This window comes from Oxyura jamaicensis, chromosome 5, assembly GCF_011077185.1.
Source record: "Oxyura jamaicensis isolate SHBP4307 breed ruddy duck chromosome 5, BPBGC_Ojam_1.0, whole genome shotgun sequence".
Classification (NCBI taxonomy): Eukaryota; Metazoa; Chordata; class Aves; order Anseriformes; family Anatidae; genus Oxyura; species Oxyura jamaicensis.
In genome coordinates, this window is record NC_048897.1 from 42375940 (window position 1) to 42396788 (window position 20849).

Consider the following 20849-nt stretch of genomic DNA (forward strand, 5'->3'; position numbering starts at 1 on the left):
GTCTTTATTCAACTTTTCATTCAACATCAAGTGATCAAACCCTCAGAATAAAGCGGGTTCTGAGTTTCTTGAGTAGATGTTCTGGGAAAACAAGTTTTGAAAAGTTTACCTGACTTCTCTCAAATGACTTTTGGCATAGATTTTTACAATTTCTGTCTGTCTTTATACAACAGCACTACACCTTCTAGTGCTCTTTGGACTGTAGTAGTGCTATCGATGAAACAGAAGATCCCTTTAGTAGGTGAGAAAATCTGACTTTGCATAGCCTGGAAGAAGCTGCACAATCTTTCTATAAATTTCTTCAAACGTACTGGCTGGGCATTCCCTTGGTTAAGCTATTCAGAAGTTGTTAGAAAGCTTAAAAATTGGTACATGTTAGAACTGTTGGGTTAGTTATTCAGGCGTGAGTCTACCTGGTGCTCTGGAGAACCCTTGAAACTTGAGGCTCTCCCATCACAGCTCAGCTGTAGGATGGGGGTGGTGTCACCGTGTTTTAAGAGAACACAGTTGTTTAAGCCATCGGCAACAGGAGTGAGTTCACGACTGCTGCGGCTGTAGGACGTGCTTTTCCACATCATCCTGGCTGGGGCAGGTGCCTTCCTGCGCAGCACGTGGGGTGTGCAGTTCCCATTTTCAGGGGACCAGCTCTCAGGAGTGTTCTCAGCCTAGGCTGGGAAGGTGCTGGGCAGCACTGCATCTCCGTGTGCCCTGCCCAGGGGTAAACAAGGCATTTTATCTAGCTGATTAAATCATAGAGAAACACCCTTCTGCTGCAGTCACCCTTTCCCTGGAAATTATAGCATGTAGAGCAAGGGCGGAGCTGGGACAGGGAATATTTAGTTGGGTTTGCCACTACCTATCTGATTCTAGACAGAAAAGTCTCTCAACGTAAGAAGCTGGTGGTGATCAGGCACAGGGGAGGAGGGGAAAACCAGAGGCTGTGCTATGAGACAACATATATCTGCTGTAGTGGAGGGCCAGTGCCAATCTGTCCCCTTTCCTGACAATTGCCGATGATTATCTCCCAAAATATGGCAACAGCTGCTGGCACTGGCTCTTGACATCTGTCTGCAATATACATGCAGCTGTATCCAGGGCAGGTGCTGTAGAAAACATGAGCAGGTGATAGATTTTGCAGAACTAGCTTGGAAGTCCCTGAGGCTGGTCTGAACTGTTATAAATCTCACCCACACACGCATGTCTTCTGTCATCCAAGTGCATGCTGCCTTACCATACTGCCGTGGAGCAGCTGCCTTAAGAATGCCACTACCAATTTAATTAACCTGTACCAAAGGCTTTTTCTTTTCCCCACTGAAAACAGAACTCTTTTTAATTTTCACCCTTCTCTTTCATATCACAGGTAGTGATTAATTACTCAATTGTGAAAGGACTGAAGTACAATCAAGCAACACCTACTTTTCATCAATGGCGCGATGCACGGCAAGTCTACGGCTTGAATTTTGCAAGCAAAGAAGAGGCTACCACATTCTCCAATGCAATGCTGTTTGCTCTGAATATCATGAATTCACAGGATGGAGGTAAGTGAGCAGCCACCGTGCTCTTTATTAATCTGTGACATTTTTATGATGATTCTTATCGATCACCTGATGCAGTTGTGTTGATTGTGTATTGTGATAAAAAACATTATCCTAAGAAAAGGTTGGTTTCTGGCAGACCCCCTTTTAGCTCAGCATTAGATGTGGTATGAATTGTACATGTTTTCAGGTTTTATTCTCCTTCCTTCCAATTTTTCATGGTACCTCAGCTCACAGTAGGAGATCAATGGCTATTGGGGAGTGCCTCAGCATGCAGGTAGCCCCACTGATTTCTGTGGATCTATGTATAAATTCCTTTACCTGTAACACAGAAGAATAAAATGTTAAATAAATAGAAGCTAGGGTAAAATTAGCAACCTTTTATAAGAACTCCTGAGGTAGAATACAGAGCTCATGTTTCCAGTATGTCATGTCTCAGCCGCAGCTGACTGTCTTTGTGGCTCAGCTTTGAGCATCCGGTGTCTTGGTTATTTGGTAAGGTAAAATGTAAAGGCATATGCTCTGGACATTGACTGGTGTTACTCATAACTATTGTACTGACTGTAGTTGAGGTTTGTGGTGAAGTATACCATTCTGCTAAATTGCCATTGCAACAACTTGCAAAGGCCCAGACTAATGTCCCCTTTTCTCAATGGGAATCAGATTCTGGTATGCGATGCCGAGATTAAGTACAGCCCTCAGTAACACGCCTAGGACCTCTTTGAAGTTCATGGGCTGTGACCAAAAAGCAGTCTTCATGTGGTGCCTTTTTTCCTCAAAATGTATACCACAGCCCTGTTTTTGTTTTGAGAACACGCTGATACAAGGTTAACAATACTTGCTGCCATCCAGTTCTTGCAGCAGTGGCATGAGGCATGAGGCAGCAGCCCTCTGGAGAAAGCAGAGCAGTAACTTTATACCAGTTTCCAAGCACACAAATACCCTTAAAGTGTTTATCATTTTAGTCTCCTGAAAACACTCAATGCACAAATATATCTTACTAGTTAGTATACTTATTAGGATTCATATTTTTTCTTTTGATACATCCATTCATGCTATTAAGCTGACAAATGCTAATGTCATCAAAGAGCAAATTCTGCTTCCAGAAGTAGGGACCTGAATTCTGCATTTTTCAGTTGGCCTTCTTCATCTATAGTTGTGCCACAGCAGGAGAACTTCAGGAGGAAATCTGGCCAACGCTCCCTAGTCCTAAGCTCGTGTGTATGTGAGTAGTGCAGAGCTCTTTGGCTGCTAAAGGTCTCTCCTACATACTCAACCCTTTTAGATCACCAGGTGAAACTCCAGAATTCTGATGCTTTGCTTATGGTCTTGAGATTGTGATAGGCTTCATGTCTGTGTTGAGAGGCTTTTTGCAAAAGCCCTTAGGTTTATATATTTTTTCATCTGCCTCTTCCCCTCAATGGGGTGTTTTTTTTCAGGATTTTGAGGTTGGTCCAGAGAGGCTCACTGAGGAAGTGTGAGTTTCAAGATGAGAATTTATTGCCGTTATGCTAAAGTGAAAGAAACTATCCTAAAGTGGACTTGTCTAGAAATTTCAGTTGTTAGCTATTCCTAACAATGCACAACAGGTATTTTTAAGAAAGAATATTTGGATACTAGAAGCCCTATTAGATTTCTGTGAAGTTTATGAATATAGAGTAAATAATTATTTGGATTTGTTTCCATTATTTTATTAATTAGAATAAAATAGTGTTAGATAGTTAGCATACCATAGTGTTTTTACTGCTTTACATACACAAGGTTCAGCCCATGCTGAAGACCTTCCATTTAAAGTTTGTACTTGTCATATATACAGACATGAATTGGGTCACACAAATGCCAAAATTTCCTTCTTTCTTTAAAAAATGAAAAAGGAAGAAAAAGAAGAAAGAAAAGAAAAAAAGAAAAAAGAAAAAAAGAAAAAAGAAAAAAAAAGAAAAAAGCTTTGGTAAACAATCAGTTTTCAGCAATGCTTTTCTCTTTTACACAAAACATTTAAGGTTTCAAACATTGACAGCTGTCTCATTAGATACAATTAAGGCTGTCTAAAACAGGAATTTCATTTAAAGAAAATTTCAGCATTTTTTTTTTAAACTCTGATTCTATGAAACAAAGTCCCCAAATATTCATTTTTATCAACTTTTTTTCTGGATTCCAAAATATATTTTTGCATTTTTCTCTTTAAGACTATGAAATTGACATTAGATTATACTAAAACAGCTTGGCAGTGGTAGTTAGGTAGACCTCATGTCCTAATGTACCTAAAGTCTCTGGAAACAGACTCTTTTTCTTGGTTGTTCTCAACAGTAACTTCTCAGAGGTAACTATCAGGAATTACACTTATTTAAAAAAAGAAAAAGGAAACAAAATAAAAATTCAGAATTTTATTGACTCTGAAAAGAAAGTATTTTGATTCAAAGCTTCTTTTTTTCTTACTACTTTGTTCTTTAGAGCCAAAATTCAAGCCTTTGTACCCACTTGTGTGGCATATCATGCTGACTTTGTCAGCATTAAGTATCTTGACACTGCACTTCTGCCCTGCTGTATTCACAACCTCAGCTTGCCTGGGTACAGGGCGGCCTGCATCACCCCCACCCTTGTGTTCCCTGCACCACTGTGTGATGCTGGAGTACAACAGATACCTGTTCTCCCTTAGGACTTTTATATTATCACATTTTTCCCAGCTGTTGTAATAGTCTCAGCGTGAGAGTTGACAGCAGAAGCGTGTAATGGATATAGAGTACGAGATGTATTTTCAGATCTGTTCTTCCAGGCTCATATTGCATATGGCTCGTGTTTGTGGGCATGAATTCACACAGGCACACGTATCCATATACCTTTTCAGGCTCAGCCCTTGCCATCCATTCTGCTGCTGCATGCTGCATTGGGGTTTGATTTTTCATGTGCAAAAATCATTAGAAAAAGAAAAGCATTTATTATATCCATGCATCCATGCATTAGGGTTTTGCTCTTGCGCAAGACAATCTGTCTCTTGTGGAGACAGATTCCAGGTCTGAGGAGCGTAATTGTACACACAGAACTGTTCACACTAATTAATTCCTCAACTGAAACCACAGAGTTAAACAGAGGTGTTCCCTCTGGCACATTCATCCTGAAAACAGCCTATCGTAGCTATCTGCTAGCTCTGCAGTTTGGGATTTGCTACGTACACTACTTGGGACATGCTGTCATTTATTTGTTCCATACATCCCCACCGAGACACTGCTGCGTTTAGGCACTGCTGATCTTATAGCTGGGCACAGGTTCTGCCTTCCGTCTCCCTTCGATTTACTGCCCACTTGTACAGACTGAAATGAATCATAGACTACAGCAGAAAATCTGAGGCTTGTCTTCAGCAGATGTGGAGTCAGGGTACTGTAACTAGATTGCCATTTGCGAAAATAACTAAGTCCTGTTCACAAAGCAGTGGTGTGGGTTTTTTGAGCAGCACATTACGCTGAATTAGAGAGTTTTAAAATGGTAGCAGTTCACGTCTGGGGGAATTGGAAATAATTTCTAGGCAGTGCTGACTTTGGCATGAATGAGTCACTTGAAATGAAAATACGGTTCTGAACTCGTGCTGAGAATCGCTGTGCTGTCCCACTTCTTTACGAGAGAGCCTCGTTCACCACCACAACCCATCTCTCTGCGCCGGTTGCATGAAGCACTAGCGAATGCTAAGCCAAGCGCTTCGTTAAGTGCTTAAGGTTAAGTGGGCTGAATGAGATCCTAAATCCAGCTGCTGACTCACAAGCCTGTGTTAATCTGGGTTGCGTGTGGAGATCATCCCAGGGGAGGGATTCCTCCCAGGAGTATGATGGCCCACTTTTGGGAAAGTTGGGAGGAAAGCCATAGCCAGAACTTGCTGCCAAGGCTTATTTCTGCAGCGGCTGAACTCACTGACGTTGGCTGTCCCCCACGTGTCCAAATTCCTAGTGATGTGATGGGAGCTGCATCCTCAGGATGGGGTAAAGAAAGTCCTTACAGTTCTGGAACTGAATGCAGTATTCATCTCAGTCTTGTGCTTTGTGAGGATGCTAATTATTGTGCTGGGAGTAATCTGAAATGATATAAAATATGAAAGAAAAGTAATAATAAACGTGTTCCATCCTTCCTTGAGAGGTTGACTCACTGAATCGCAATTCTTTACCTGCCAGCTTGTTTATATGCCTAATTACTTAGATTCCCTTATATGTCTCTTTAGTCTGCCCTCCTTTACAATAAAAATGCAGAGCTGGTTCTGAGCCAGCCTGCGAAATAAGAGCAAATGATAACATTGATTTACTTAACCAATCTCTTGCTTACAGTTGTTTAATGGTGTCATTTAGCAAGGCCATTAGTATGACAAATGGCTTCTTGTTAAATTGTTGGTTTGTTTTGTTGTTGTTGTTTGTTTTTCATGGGAGTCCCCTTTGTGAAGCCAGCCCTGTTTACTGGTGTGAATTACTCGATGCAGGGAGTGTCTGTCCTACCTTGTCACTGGCAGCTGGATTTCACTGGGGACAGAGCTGCATCCCTTCTTGCCCTGCATGTTGCATGGATTGTGCTTGCAGGCTGTTTCATGTCTCTAAGCAGACAGGGTTCATGTTCTTCGGGGCTTACATCCTCTTAGATTTAACAAATGCAATGACAGATGACAGCACAGCACGGTTATTGGAGCAGGGCATGAGGTGAGGATATCAGCGTCTTGAGCTTCTGTGGTTGAAAGGCTAGGTACCTCTTGGAGAAGAACAAGAAGAAGAAGGCAGTCTTGAGATACGCAACCTACTGTTAAATTGTGTATTGAGTATTACATATTATGGAATCTTTTAAATTTTCTTTCAATATCTTTGTCCTGGGGACTCGGGCAGATATTGACATACAATATAAGAAAATCGTTGGTACTCACAGACCTGACTTGACCTCTGCAGGAAGAGCGTTTTGGCAGTTGGGAGGAGTCTTTCCCACTCATTTTTTTCTGATTAGCAGATCTGCTGGCTTTTCTTTTTCACTGTTACGGATTATTTGCAATTTTTCCAGCTCCCTTTTCCATAAGTTGGACTTGATTACATTTTTCAGTGTTTGAGATCTTTTTCAGTTCCTTCAGTTGTTCCACTCTTTCCCTAGTCCAGACGTGACTATTTCCATCTTGCTGGAGGGAAGTTGCTTGTAAAGCACTTTAAGCCCTCCAAAATAAGGGTAGAAACAGAAGAAAGCATTGATTCATCAAGCAGTGATAAACTGGCAGCATATAGCAGATTTTCTCTCTCCTGGCTAGCTGCCTGAAGTATTTGTAGTGTTTCTGTGAGCATGGGATGTGTGTGAAGATTATGGTGCACCAGATTTCAAATGAAAAACTCTGTAATTTATTGGATATCATTTTGTAATGTTATATTCAGCTCATTTTTCGTTAGCATTTTCCCAACTGGTCCTTTAGCTATATTGTCTTCTACAATGCACTGGCTGGTTTATTTAATAATATTGCCCCAAGACTTCCCAGCACCACAGAGGACACAGTGTGGGAAGACAAAAGACTGCGTCTTCATTACAGTCCTGCATATTACATAAAATAACTCATCAGTAACGGAGGGGACCCACCACATCGTACAGTGACCATTTGCAGCCAGCTGCTTCCAAAACCTTTCTGGTGTAAAGGGATCCGTGCCGCATGCAAGGCACTTCACGTAATGCACTGCAAGCTGCTTTCCCACACTATCAGGTGTGCTGGTGCAGGTTATAAAACACTAAAGTGGTTTATCCTGTGCACATTTTACTTCTAGCTGTGCTGATAGCGTCTACAGGCTGATGTAACCTCCTGTCGTGTGGGCATTGCTGGACTGCAAGCATGCCATTATGCTGCAGGTCTTTTACCCGAATCATCCCAGAAGTTGTTCCGATTTATAATGTAGGCAAAGAGAACTTGTAAATAACAAACTTTTAAACTTAGTAGTGTAAATATGATCCATGTGGTCAGATGCCCAGTGCTAGCCAAAATAGCGAGCCACAGGCAATGGTTAATTGGGTGCATGTTAAAAATACAAAAAGCTTTTGCTTCTTTAAAAAGCAAAGCTTTCCAGGGGGAATAAATCTTACCCAACCTACGTCTTCCAAAAGCACAAGAGAAAGGTTTAGAGAAATTAAGTTTCACAATTTTTCCAGCCTCGTGCTTACTCCAGTTGCAATGTAAACTTCAACTGCTCAGAAATGCACTGCGGATGGGGCAATTTCTAATCTAACTCACTGTGCTTTTAAGTCAGTAAAGAGGGGGAGAGGGGAATTCAAGCAAAATGATGACTTTTTCCTTTCGTCTTCTGCATTGTTTTAGCTCTGGGTCTGTTCTGGAATAATCCACCTGACATAAATATTCCTGTAGTATATTCCTTACTATAGGAATAGATTTCTTCAGATGATCGTTTGTGAACCGGACAGAGATGAGGTGTTACACAGCAAACAAGTGTGAATTTTCTTGAGCAGCCAATGAGAGGTACTCTTCTGCTGGTGGCCCAGTGCATCTTCAGTGGTTCCCATCTCTGCCTGATCCACTGAGGGCAGGAGTCCCCTTCTGACCTAGCTGAAAAACATCACTTCAGGCCATAGCAGCTCTTGTTATGTCCCGCTTCAAAGGCTCTCCTTTACTGTGCTGATGGAGATAACAGTCCTTGTACAAACCCACTGCCCATGTTTCCAAAATAACCAACACTTCTCCTGCCACTATGGGCACTTGCCTTGTGGGCTTCCCCTGCCTGCAGAATTGCTCCAGTTAGGTTGGGTTTTCTGAGAGGGGTACGTGGAATTTCTAAAAACTTGGGTACTCGACGTAAGTTGAGTCCACATTAAGAGAAATGTGTTTACAGCCATTCCAAGAGAAGGAGACCACACTGGTGTGCCAACACCACCCTCACAGCGCACCCAGAGCTGGAAGCACTTGGCCCAGCCAGAAGAAGCGGAGAGGAGGTCTGCTTCATCTGCCGTCTTAGCTTGGCTCCCGCTTAGTGCAGCGCAGGAGGTGGATTGCTTTACTCCTGAACAGATAAACTGGGCTTAAAGTCTCCTTCCAGCATTACAACTGTAAATATCATTGCTGTTATTCATCTCCCAGGAAGTACCAAGCCGTTACTTAGTTATTCTGCTGTTAAGAAGTAGACATCATTTCTTCCATTCAGTTTTTTAATCCCCCAGATGGTAGGCAACCATGGCAAAATGTTTTCCAGAGCAGTGAAGTGCTCTCCTGGCGTTATGCTAATAAAACCCTGTGGCACATTGCTTGTAAACATCGTAGCCACTTTCTGCAGGATTCTCTTATCCTGCCCTCACCCATCTCGAGCAACAAAAGGTGCCTCTGTTCTTTGAAGAGCATAACAAATCTAACGGCTCTTGAGGCTCTCACTGATGTTTTTGCTGTGCTGAAATCTTCAGCACTAAATGCAAACCACTTCAGGAAGGAAACTGTGGGGAGAAAACTGCTGAGAGATTTAAAGGAGACTTGTGCATGTTGAGAGGAGAGTCCTGCTAGCGAGATCCCCTAGCACCATTGCCCTCAACCCTTGCTTTTCTGAAACTGGTGCAAACTGGCAAAGCTCCCAGAGCTCGGAGGCAAAAGATGCAGTGTGCCTTTGTCACCAGGCTCTTGTGAGTGGCAGAAAAATATATTAGTTTAGATAGAAAAAGGAATTTTGAGAATTGGAGAAGTGTAGTAATTTGATATAAGAAGTGTGGGCCAGATTTTGGCCATTGATCTTTTGGAGACTGTTTGTAGGATGTCCTTGCTCAACACGCCTCTTTATCTTCCCCACTGGCAAAGGCTCCTTTTTTGGGGTTATTCTGGGCTATATACACACCATGTCCTGTGTCAGGCAATGGCCGTCTCTTCTAAGTTGTGCAACAAAACATGGCTTTTTGTGATGAAAACAGTGTTTTTTTATCTTTACCTTTTCCAATGCCATACTTTGGCATGGCAAATCTCAGTGCATTTTGTTTTGTTCAACACTAACAGACTACAGGACAGTTATTTACTGGTTGGACATCTCACTGCTTTCAGTGAAAGAAATTGCGTCTTGCAAGAGATGTAAATTTATTTTTTTTAGAAAACTTTCAGTTTTGTGTTCATTTGCTGTCATTCTGAAAGTGCTTCAATATTTGGTGTCCTGGGGTAGTCTCTAAAATAACTTCACTCTAATATGATTTCATTTCTGTCAGAACAAGAATTGCATTTGAGGAAAGCAGTTTGTCTTCCTCTTCAGCCCCTGCACGAGCTAGAGGTGCTGCACTTCCACAAGGAACAACGATGCTCTGTTTAACTCTGCACGTGCCCTGACATCCCACTCCAATCTTTTTGTACTCTTTTGCACTATTTTTAAAGCCAGATATTGAAAAGAACGTTCTTTTTGGAGAGAGAAAAAAAATAATATTGAAAACAAATAAATTACTTTAAATGCTCTAAGGGCTGTGTTTGTTCGTAAAGGAAAAAAACTGGCCAGGCAGCCTGCTGTGGTGGTAGTTACACAGATCCAGATCTGCAGAGTGATAACTCTGATAGGCATTCCTAAGTCGAACCACCAAAAAAGGATTGATTTTTAAGATGGTGCTGCACTCCTTCAAGTGCTCTCTATTTTTGGAAAAGTAAACTGTAGAAACTTCCAAACGACTGTGCTCAGAGTGACATCTCCAGCTTTCTGTAACATTAATAGGTATCCAAGCATACCTAAGGCAGGAATATTGTATTGTGTTCGTTTTCAATCCTCTTGGCAAAAATGGTGCATTTTGATAATTATGGTGTTGTCTAATTCTAGTGTTATCCGCACACACACACACACACAAAACATTTCATATTATTCACGGATACCCTATGTTATTTGGAGGTAATAGCTAATTTATAATGGTAATTAACTTGAAATGAAATGTACAAATGTATAGGGATTACCATAGGGTTTGGTTTATTAGTTGATGAGCTGGCAAAAAAACTTGGTTCTTCTTTATTTAGTAGATTTCCTGAATTCCCAGCTAAGGGTCAGTTCTTACAGTAGCTTGTCTCTGTGCAATAATTCTTACACTTCCCGAGCTGTATCTCACCCCAAACATACAATAATTGTGTGACCACAGTCCTCCTGTTAGCTGGAGCAGAAGTTAATAATATTTAATAGAAATTTCTGCATCTGAGCAAGGCTGGCTTTGTAATCAAGGAGGAGAAGCAGATGCTCCCAGGATGTTCAAATACGTATTTTAGGTGCTTCTACCAGGCACTTCTAAGCAAAATTCAGCCTATTTTTTTCTCTTTTTCATCGTTGACTGTAAAGAATTGCTGTGAAGAACCCTTCCCTGGTATATGACAGTTTTTCTATGATCCTCTTCCAAACTTTATAATTAATAGAGTAATTATTTCTAATCACAGCTATAATTAATTAGTAATTATGATAATAATTAAACCTCTGGTTTAATTAATAGTACATAATGTACATAAGCTGTATTTTTAGCGATACTCCCTCGATTTCCCCAGGACAGCTAGGGAGAGCTCACAAGGGTGTGTGTGTGAGTGTGCATTCACATGGACCCTGCTCATCGGATTATCACTTCTCTGGCCGCCCGAGCTCTGCAAGCAGATGGCCTTTGTGCATGCTAATTTTTAAACCAGAAGTGAACTCAGGAAGCAATTCACAAGTATATAGATAGGAATGAGTTGCTGGGCCAAGAGGATTTTGCACCTGTAATCAAAATAAAATTGATAGTGCTTTGATACAGATTTTTTTTTTTAATTGTGCTTTCATTATGTGCCACAGTTCACTGCATGAACAACGCTCGATAAAAATGCATTCCTGCTCAAAACATGCAGCATTTAGGACCACAGCACGGAGCAGTGTAGCCGAGTCGTTTGGGCACGGCCGTGCAGCCCTCTGACAGCAGGCTCAGCAAGAGGCAAGTTGTGCTGTTTGATTCGAACCGCTCAGCGCGTCGCCATAGGCTGCCACGAGCAAAGCATGCTGAGCAGCTTCTGCCGCTGGCTGGTAATCCCCGGGGAGCTCACGCAGATTCTATTAATTGCCTTCTTAAAGGACTCTGCCCGGTCATCCAGCATCTTGTTTTTCACGAGACAGAGTGCCAGAAGTTCTAGGTGGTAGGGCTTTCTGCAAACAAAACCTCTGACCCTTGTGGAAACGACTGTTGTGGTTTCTCCAGTTAATCCCAGTGAGAAAATACAACCAAAAATGGGATTTTTAACAGATCTACAATCACCGTGCACATTTGCTTTGCACCGCACAGAGAGGGGACAGCTCACCCAGAGGTGCCGGGTGTGCACGTGGCCACGTGCTGCGGGAGGGTGGCTTGCCAAGCTGCTCAGCCCCTGCAGCACAGCAGGGAGCTGTGATAAAATGGAACAATCTCTGGTCGTCCTGTAGTTCAGGAAGGAAGTCATCTGCGAGGAGGTGATTCTGGTTCACACGGTGCACAGCCTTTGCACTTGTACGTGCTCAGCTGCACAGCTGCAGCGAAGTCAGCATGATTCACCTCTCCAGACTGCATTTTAAAATCTGCTCTGGTTCTACCGATAAAAAAGCCAAACCCTGCAAAGCTATCGCCGTCAATCTGATTTGCATGGATTGCTTTATCTCTTGGTCTTGATTAGTATTCCAGAGTGCACCCTATAAAACATAGATTTTAATTCTGTTTTCTCCATGGCTGGTTTCCAGGGACTCCCTCTGCTGGTTAGTGCAGCACCTAAGAAGCTGTGTGCATCCTTGTCTGTGCTGCTGAAGGTAGATAATGTGGGCACAGCAATGTATGGGACAAATGCAAACCTATTTCACTCACTGTATGGAAGGAAAATAGCAGTAGTTATTTACAGTGCTGCTTTTGCTGTATTTTAATGCAAGCCTATCCTCTGTGCTAAGGGAGAATATTATAGTGCTTAAATAAGGCCAGTTTTCCAATATTGACTAAATTTTACCCAAGGGGCCCATCCTGTGCTCTTCTTAATCTTAATTTTGGAAATGGTAAGTTGTTTTTCTACCCTATGTAGGCATATTGTGACTTTGAGGCCAGTGACTACAGAGGTCACTGCTCGCTGGGTGACAGATACATAAAAGGATTATATTTAATGCAGAATCAGTGGAGCAGTGGTGTTTATACAGTGGGAAGATGCCTTTATTTCCCTCTAAGACATGCAGTGTATGGAAGTTCTTTTTCTTCTGATCCTATGCAATGCTCAGAGGAGAGACATAGAGCCAAGGGAACTTACAAATCTCCCTTTTCTCAGTTTCTGGTGGTGGTGTGCAAATTGGCAGAGCGCTGCTGCGAGGAAGCAGGGAGGCAGCTGGCTTAGAGGTGCTTTCCAAAAAATGTGTCTCCAGTCTCAACTGCAAGAGTTAAACAGAAGGCGCAGCTGTACAGCTGCACCCCACGTGGAGGCTGTGGGCGTCCACGGTGCTGACCAGGAGACAATGCAAGAGATACAACCCCCAGTGGGTTTGGTAAAGCAGGGACTGCAGACATGGTGATTTGCAGTAGGTGACAATGAGCCATGATTTGTCATCTTGTAAGTGTATATTCTCTTGTATAATGCTGTCTAAGAACATTAGCAGCAATCATTGTAAATGGCTTTCTGCAAGAAATGCAATACATGGTTGTGAATAAAAATGTTGTTAGGGATAAATGAGTGGTAGTGTTTGAACTGACAATATGTGTGTTGACCATTCTGAGAAGCTTCCCATCTAAAGCTTTGATGGCTGGAGACGTACGCTGGGAGGAGAGTATTGCCTTCAGGACCTCCTGATCTGACGTTCAAATCTTGTTCCTCTTAAAGATAGGCATGGGAGAGGCAGGAGGGAGCTGGTGATGTAGATGTTGGAGAGTATTGCTGGTGTTTGCAGGAGTAGCGGGATCCCCAAAGCCAGCTGTGATAAGATGATGTCAAAAATGTTTCCAAATCTCTTGCTCCTGACCAGCACAGGTGAAGATCTTACTCCAGGTGTGTTCAAACGTTTGTCTTCCGTGGCTGTAGGCTCCAGTTGGTGAGTTCAGACCCTGGGTACAGAGCCAAAATGTACAAGTAGCAGAAGCTGGGAACAAGCTGCCCAGGTTGCCCTGCCCAGAGCTGTCACTCGGGGACGGAGCAGATGTAAGCACACACCTCGCTGGCTGTGTGGCTTCTCGCGGTGCTGTCGGTGTCGTTACAAGGCAAACATCGATGCACGGCGGGACAGGGGCTCTGCAGCAGGTGATAGCGTGTCAGCCCGTGTTTGTGCACATTTGTAATGCTGCTGCTCGGCTGGTCGGCACAAACGTTATGCAGCGTTGACTGCGGAGTATCTTGGGCTTTTTTCACACCTTTAAAAATACACATGTGCTCACGAGTCATTGAGATTATCACCTCCTTTGACGGCTTGAGCTTGCAAAATGTGAATTGCTGGTTCTCGTGGAGCAGCGCTGTGCTCCCAGCTGCAGGTCGGGGTGAGGAGCCCGAGGGCAGGTACCCACAGGTACCCACCTGCTGCTTTACGGGGGCAGCAAGGGGGTGTTCAGAAGGTTGGATATGTTAGAAACAGACCCAAATAGACAGGGATTGTCCTGAAATTCAACAGTTGCTCAGTTCTGGGGTGTTGGTTCATTGCTTTGAAAAGGGAGTGCATTTTTAATGTGAAGTTGTGCTTACATCCCAAGAATATGCTTCACAACCATGCTTTGGGCTGTTTTCTAGTTAGCAGGGGATTATTTTGCTTTTTCCTCTGTCACATAGTCATTCCGGAGGAAATATATTTATTGATTCATTCATTAAATTGGCTTTTTTTTTTTTTTTTTCAAAAGCAACTAAGTGATTTTAGTCTATGAGATACTTTTTTTTCCTTCTTTTTTGGCATACCACAGGCAACCAGTATCAGCATCCACAGTACAAATGGCTCTGGGCATTTGGAGCTGGGAGGTTGGATTCCCATGCATCATTTACAGATGTATGCATTTCACTTCTTAAGATGCTTTGCCAGCAAATCTTACAGGGGCCTTGCTAAACGCAAAAGAAAACACTCTGAATCAGCAAAACAGCACAGCTAACTGAATTCCAAAGAATAGAAATGAGCCTTTCGTTGTCCACCAGAGCCTGCCAAAACACTAAGTGCTGCTGCTGACTAACAGGAATGGCACGTCTGATGCAACGGCTGGCGAGGATTAGCATGCAAAATGCTGCAGGGTAGGCACCGTGAGCAGGCAAGGAGGGGTGGATGCCATCCAGCTCGCTGGACATGTGGCTGAAACATGTGGACAGGTTCCTAGATCTGCCATGAGGCAGGAGGCACTGGAAGAAGCCTGGGCCACCAGCAAAACTCCTGACTCTTGGAGGTAAATGAGGTGCTTACCTCTAGGCTGGGAAAGGAAGGCTTTAAGGAGTGTAATGAAGGTGAGGATCCAAAGGGAAGCATGCCCATGCTTCCTGTTGATTGCTTTATTCCTCATCTCTCTGACCTTTCTGATCACCCTAGATTTAATATTTAGACTTCAGGGCTAAAGTTGAATAATAAAGGCAGATGCTCTTTAGGTTATCTGGCATTTGATTCCATTTTTTTGCTGTCTGCTGTAACATCGCTGTAAGCCCAGAGAAACTGCATTTTATTTGACTGTTATCGCAATGATTTTCATGGATACAGCCCCTGGATGGCTTTTCGTTATCTCATCAGCCTGCGAGTGCGGCCCCAAGCTGCCTTCTTTTTGCTTGTCGGAGTGTACTGGCATGTCCAGAAATTGCCCAATTAAGGTTATGCTGTATACAATTCTTGTCTTAGGCCACATTATTTTGCAGTTAGATCTTTCAACACTGCCATGCCTTTAAATAATGTTTTCCCTGACACTGCAAATTGTGCAAAAAGTTGAGAGCAGAGCCACTGAACTGCGCTGTAAGAGTTGGGTGGGGGTTGGTCAGCCAGCATTAACACACAAGGAAAGCATTTTTATGCTGATACATTGAGAAACCATTGCAAAAAACCTCAAAAGTGCAGAGATGTGTCCTAAATAATGCTGCAAAGTTCGGCGTCGGCCTCTGGGGTGAGTTGAGTCTGCAAGAGCTGCTCAGGAGCATGTTTAGTAGTCAGGTTCTCCCATACATCTCGCTGACACTGCTCATAAGCACCCTAGTTTCTCCTCAACTTTTGAAGTTTAATTACAGACACAGTAACAACCAACCTGTGTGTTTCTTCCTAAGCATTCTGGAGGTGCATCAAGCCTGGGTAGATCACTGGGACGTCTGCAGCAGGCGTTAGCTGTGTGCTTAAGTCACCTTTTTATCAACACCGGTAAAAATGTTTTCAAGGGTTTTCAAGGTTCTTTTAGTGGAAACCCAAGCTTTTGCCCAGAAATGCCTTACATCTGATAACACTTTCTGTTTTACTGAAATAAAAATGAGACTTTTGACCTTCCTGAGAAGATGAAGTATATATTTTTCATTCTGAAATCACCCTTTGTTTCACTTCTTTTTTCAAATACATATAAAGTAACATGCCATGTTTGGTTATCTTGAAGTCAATAACAAAATCTCAGCTTTCTAAATCAATATATAGAGAAACTTAAATCAAACATTCTTTTGTGTTTTCATTTTAAAGCTCAAATTCAACATAAATTACAAAAACATAAAAAGAATTTTGTTTGAAAAGCTGAAATGAAGCATTGTAATTTTTTTTAAAAAATAATGTTATTCATAATCAAAAAATAACACCACATAAAATTACTTGCAAATAATTTTGAATTATTATTTCTTCAATTAAAATGCAAAATTTTACCTTAAAAGTCTTCAATGCTGTAGTAGAAAATGTAATGTGGCAATGATCCCTGGTCAGCAGTATCTTAAATAACTAGATTTCACATTATTTTTTATGGGTTATTTTTAGTGTTAAGATTAATTTATGGCTAATGTGAGAACAGTAGCTATTTAAACGAAACTGCAAAACATACTGTCAGCTTTCACACTACATAATCTAAACCAATATTTTCTTGTATTACATGAGAAATGGATATAGTAGTTGCTTTTTTTTTAATATAATATGAAATTATGGTTCTGCTAATCAGCTGATTTATGGGTTTTATTTTGTTTGTTCAAGCAGCACTGTGTAAGGGATGATCGAGTCTCTGTTTTCTGTTCATATGAGTTTTAAAATTAGCTGCCTTTTTGTTCTTGTTCTTTTTTTCCCCATTTCAATACAGGTTAGAGGTTTTTTTTTTGTTTTGTTCTTTTTTTTTCCGGGCTTTCCTCACCTCCATACTAAGCCATACTTAGTCTGCTTACTAAGCTCACTGGTTACAAAACAGGTACAGTAAACCTCAGTTCCTTTATTTTTATTTTTATATTTTTATTTTTTGGTCCTGGAACTTATTATTCCCCTTGCATAAGTTCCTATTAATACAAGTGCTTAAACATTCCCTGTTGTCTCTGGGGCTCTTGGCACCATGACCCAAGCTGTACAGGGTTTGTCCTCTGTGATGGGTTTGTCAGCAGAGGTTTTTTACTTGATCAAATTTCAATTCATCTGTTTTCCTTGCTGTCAGTGACAGAATGATCTTCCAGTGCTTATATTTAAGAGTGCTCTTTATGCTATCAATGACTTTTTGTAAAAGGAGCAAACCCACAATTCAACCTGTTGGTATTGTCTGAGCTCTTCTTTTGACAGCATATACAGTTCCACTGAAAGGAGATGTTTCAGGAACCACGAGGAATCTGGTGGTGTGTTTTTAAAGGGCTCAGCACACACAGCTCATAGTAGGTTGGGGAAAAAAGCCTCAAAATCAGTGTCTTATGGTCCAGCTCTTCTTAAAAATATCTAATAGCTGGCAGTCTTCAGCATGAGGCTGGATCTAAAGGAGGACTAACAGCTGCACCTTGTGGGCTTGAAATGTCTAGCAAAAATTAAGCAGCACAGCCCCCTTGCCATGGGATTGATTTTCGTTGCAGGCTTTCATTAACTGACTTTCAGAAGTTCTTGGCAGAACAGTGACGTGCTGTGCAGGACAGTCTTTGTTTTGGGAGAGTAAAGATGAGGGCACGTTTACCATGAAGACTATGCAGAGAGAGTATTGTTTAAGGATGTATATTCATTTGCATGCCAGACTAAGATCCAGTGCCATTCCCCATGTGGATTAAACACAGACAGTAGTTAGGAGAGTTAGGAGCTTTCCTGCTGGATATCTGTGTTGAATTTCAGTGAAATCTTAGAGGAAAGTGCCCGCTCCCATACGTTAATATCCTTTTGTATTTGCAACAGATACAGCGACAGGAACCGTGCTGTATATGCAAATAACGCACCGCGTTCACGTAGATGGAGTTCATTACAAAGAAATCAGAGGTCGCTCTGTCTCAGCAGGGGACCGAGTTAGTGGTTGTTCAGACAAAGGAGGGTGCACATCCCCAGTGTTCCTGGATCCCCTGGGGGCCTGTGCTTGGTGCCCCACGCACCCAGTCAGGGAGTGCAAGCCCTTCGACTGCATGACAGCAGAGCCCTCCTCTTGCCCTGTCTGCTTGTGAGACTTCACGAGGAGGGGCGGCAGAACAGGCACCGAACCCAGGCCAGCCCCGGTTCCCACGGGGGGAGTTTTATGAGGAAGTCATTTGGGGAAACCGTCACTGTCTTCTTGTGCAATTCTGCAGGCAGGGAACAACATTTCTGTGAAGGAAGTGGATTTTCAGCTCATGGACTTCACGTCCCGAAGAATCATTAAAATGTGAGCATAGGTTTCAGCTGTCGGGGATTGGAGCACGCTGATGATATAAAATAGTCTTAATGTTGCTTCAGTGAAAGTTTAGCTCTCTCCAGTAAAAAATATTAGTTAGAAAAGGAATAAAAACACTCCGACATCCCCAAATGTGAGTGAATGCAGGGTTTATAAGCATGGCCAGGGCTTCTTGGTTGTGGGTGATGATAGTAAGAGACTGCTGTGGCCCCACTTTGCCACAAGATCAAGTTTTCAAGTGTCTTTGCGTCACTTTTGCTAATACTGCAAGTCTGTTCCCCAAAACTTCCTCAAGGTGTTACTAATGGCTGCTGTGACGATTTTTCATCTCAGCTACGATTGATAAAAAACTGACTGAAAGTTATCCCATGGCTCAGTTGTTCTTCTGGAACAGGTCTCACCTGGTCTCGTCTCCTTGCTGTGTATTGAGTACATACGCTGCTATGAGGGCTTGCAAGAGGAGTGGAGCAAGGAAGCCTTCACCAAATACTGAGGAAAATCAATGCTGAGCTGCTAAGCCCAGATATATAGAGCAGAAACCTCATTATAATTACTCTCTGCAGTGGAGCACAGCATGTGTCTGGAATAATTTAAAAGAAGAAAAAAGGAAAGAGACATTACAGAACTGCCCATGCCAAGAATTCAAAAGATTATTTAGTTTAAACATTTCTTTTGGGGGATGACCCTCAAGAGCAAACACATTTTGACAAAAAAATGTTGAGGAGGTATCAATGTATTTATGTATTGGAATAGGGTGAAAACTGTAAACTAATTACTAAATAAGAAGTATTCCTTATCCCTAATAATATGTTTTAAGAATAATCATGTTATTACAGAAGGCATAAATACCTGGTGCCCGTGATGTCCCTGTGGTTAGAAGGGCTTCATTACAGCTGTTCAATGCTACAAGGTACAATTTCCCCTCTGTTTGTGATATGAACATTTGATGTCTTTAGCCAAAAAGCCAAGAGTGACAGACATCTCCAGTGAGTGTCTGTAGCTGCAAGGTGAGGCATTGCAGTGCAGCCTGCGGTTCACAAAGCGTCATCAGACCTCAGAGCTGCTCTGCTAACATTGGCTAAGAGTACTTCACAGCTCACCAGCTAAGTATTGCTGCAAAGGACACCCAGCCTGCATTAGAGGTTTTGCAAAAGAGTTTCTCCTGCTTTCTGTTGTTCATCTGGTCCTGCTGTGGAGCCCCTCGCTACCTTCTGTGCCCGTATGGAGCCATCGGCTGGGGCAGGCTCTCCACAGATCAGGCATTTTTCTGCAGGACTGGTGGTGACCTCCTCCTCCATCCCAGGCGAGGGCTCTGCCAGCCTTACCAGGTTGGTGTTTAGCTCTGTTGGTTGCAGAAGACAATCCACAGTGTCTTTTTCCATGTTGCCACTAGGGAATTTGGTGGGTTTTTTTTGGAAATCCCAATCAGTCTGACTCCAGGGGTCAGTACTTTTCTTGGGAGGATGGTAAGTGGGGGATAAAATGTTTGTATACCTGGAAGAACGTAACTATTATTAATCCTGAGTTGTGGCACTATGGCCAGAAATAAAATTGTGATTTTTTTTTCATGTGTCCACCTCAGTTTCTGTATTTAGTCACAGGTCTGATTCTCTTATGTGACATTTGTAGAACATGGCAGCCATTTCTGATTTACATTTTTGGTGGAATCCCAGTCAGTTGAGACAAACTGGTTTATAATATAATGTCTGTTTATCCCTGTTGGGGATTGAGAGTAAAACATGAAATGACCATAGCATCTATGATTCTATGATTCTGTGATTATGGGTTGGAGCAACTAGCTGCTGAGGGGATTAGCAGGAGGGCGGGACACTTCTTTTTTCCTTTGCACCATTACTCAAATTTCAGGCCAGACAGAATCATGGTTCAGGAGCAAGCACATTACTATCATGCGGCTGTCTGAGAACTGAGCAGCTCTTTGTGCTGGCTCTGGGAGTTAAAAACATTCAGTGGCCTTCTAAAGCAAGCTCTGTCCGCCTTTTTGGGAGCCTGTGTATCCCAGAAGCTATCTCTGGTGGTGTCAGAAGAAAAGCCAAAGCCTGTCAGCCTTGTGGATGGTCCTGATTTCTTCCTAACATTAGAGATTATAGGTATATATATATATATATATTTCTTTTTATGGAAAACATTATTAAAGCCCATCAGCTAGTGAGGAAGCAGAAATGTATGCAGCCTCTCCAAAGCAAACCTTTTAAATGAGAAAACAGTGGGCTTTCTAGGCTTTCAGTTCAATTGTCCTAAAAGCACAAGATGTTTCGGAAAATAATAATATATTTAAATAGATTAATTATCCTGCCAGTAGTCGTTTGAATTGAAATTCCATATTTGAAGGGGAAAAGATGAATCCTTTTTGAACTAGAGAGGCTGGAGTAAAAAAAAAAAAAATAATCTTTTTTGCTGTTTTCTTCTCATTTGCTCCCTCTTTGGGACAGTAAGAGACTACAGGTGGAAAAAGTCTCATAAAACACTGTGCATTGGCACAGAAGGAACATAAAGTATTGCAGACATCCATATTCTGAAAATGAATTATTTTTGACCATGAAAGTGGATAAACAGCATAATGAGGCTTCCAGGTCTGCTGTTAAATACATCAGTTGTTTTTCACTGCAGCCCAGACTCAGG

The 20849-nt window shown here is 42.2% G+C and overlaps 1 protein-coding gene across 1 annotated transcript in view; it reads left to right on the forward strand.

Annotated features, from left to right (window-relative positions):
• EVL (Enah/Vasp-like) overlaps positions 1–20849 on the forward strand; it is a 141946-nt gene that overhangs the window by 79495 nt on the left and 41602 nt on the right. Inside the window, 1 exon segment of the mRNA XM_035328304.1 lies at positions 1361–1538. Coding sequence (XP_035184195.1) covers positions 1361–1538 — 178 coding nt within the window.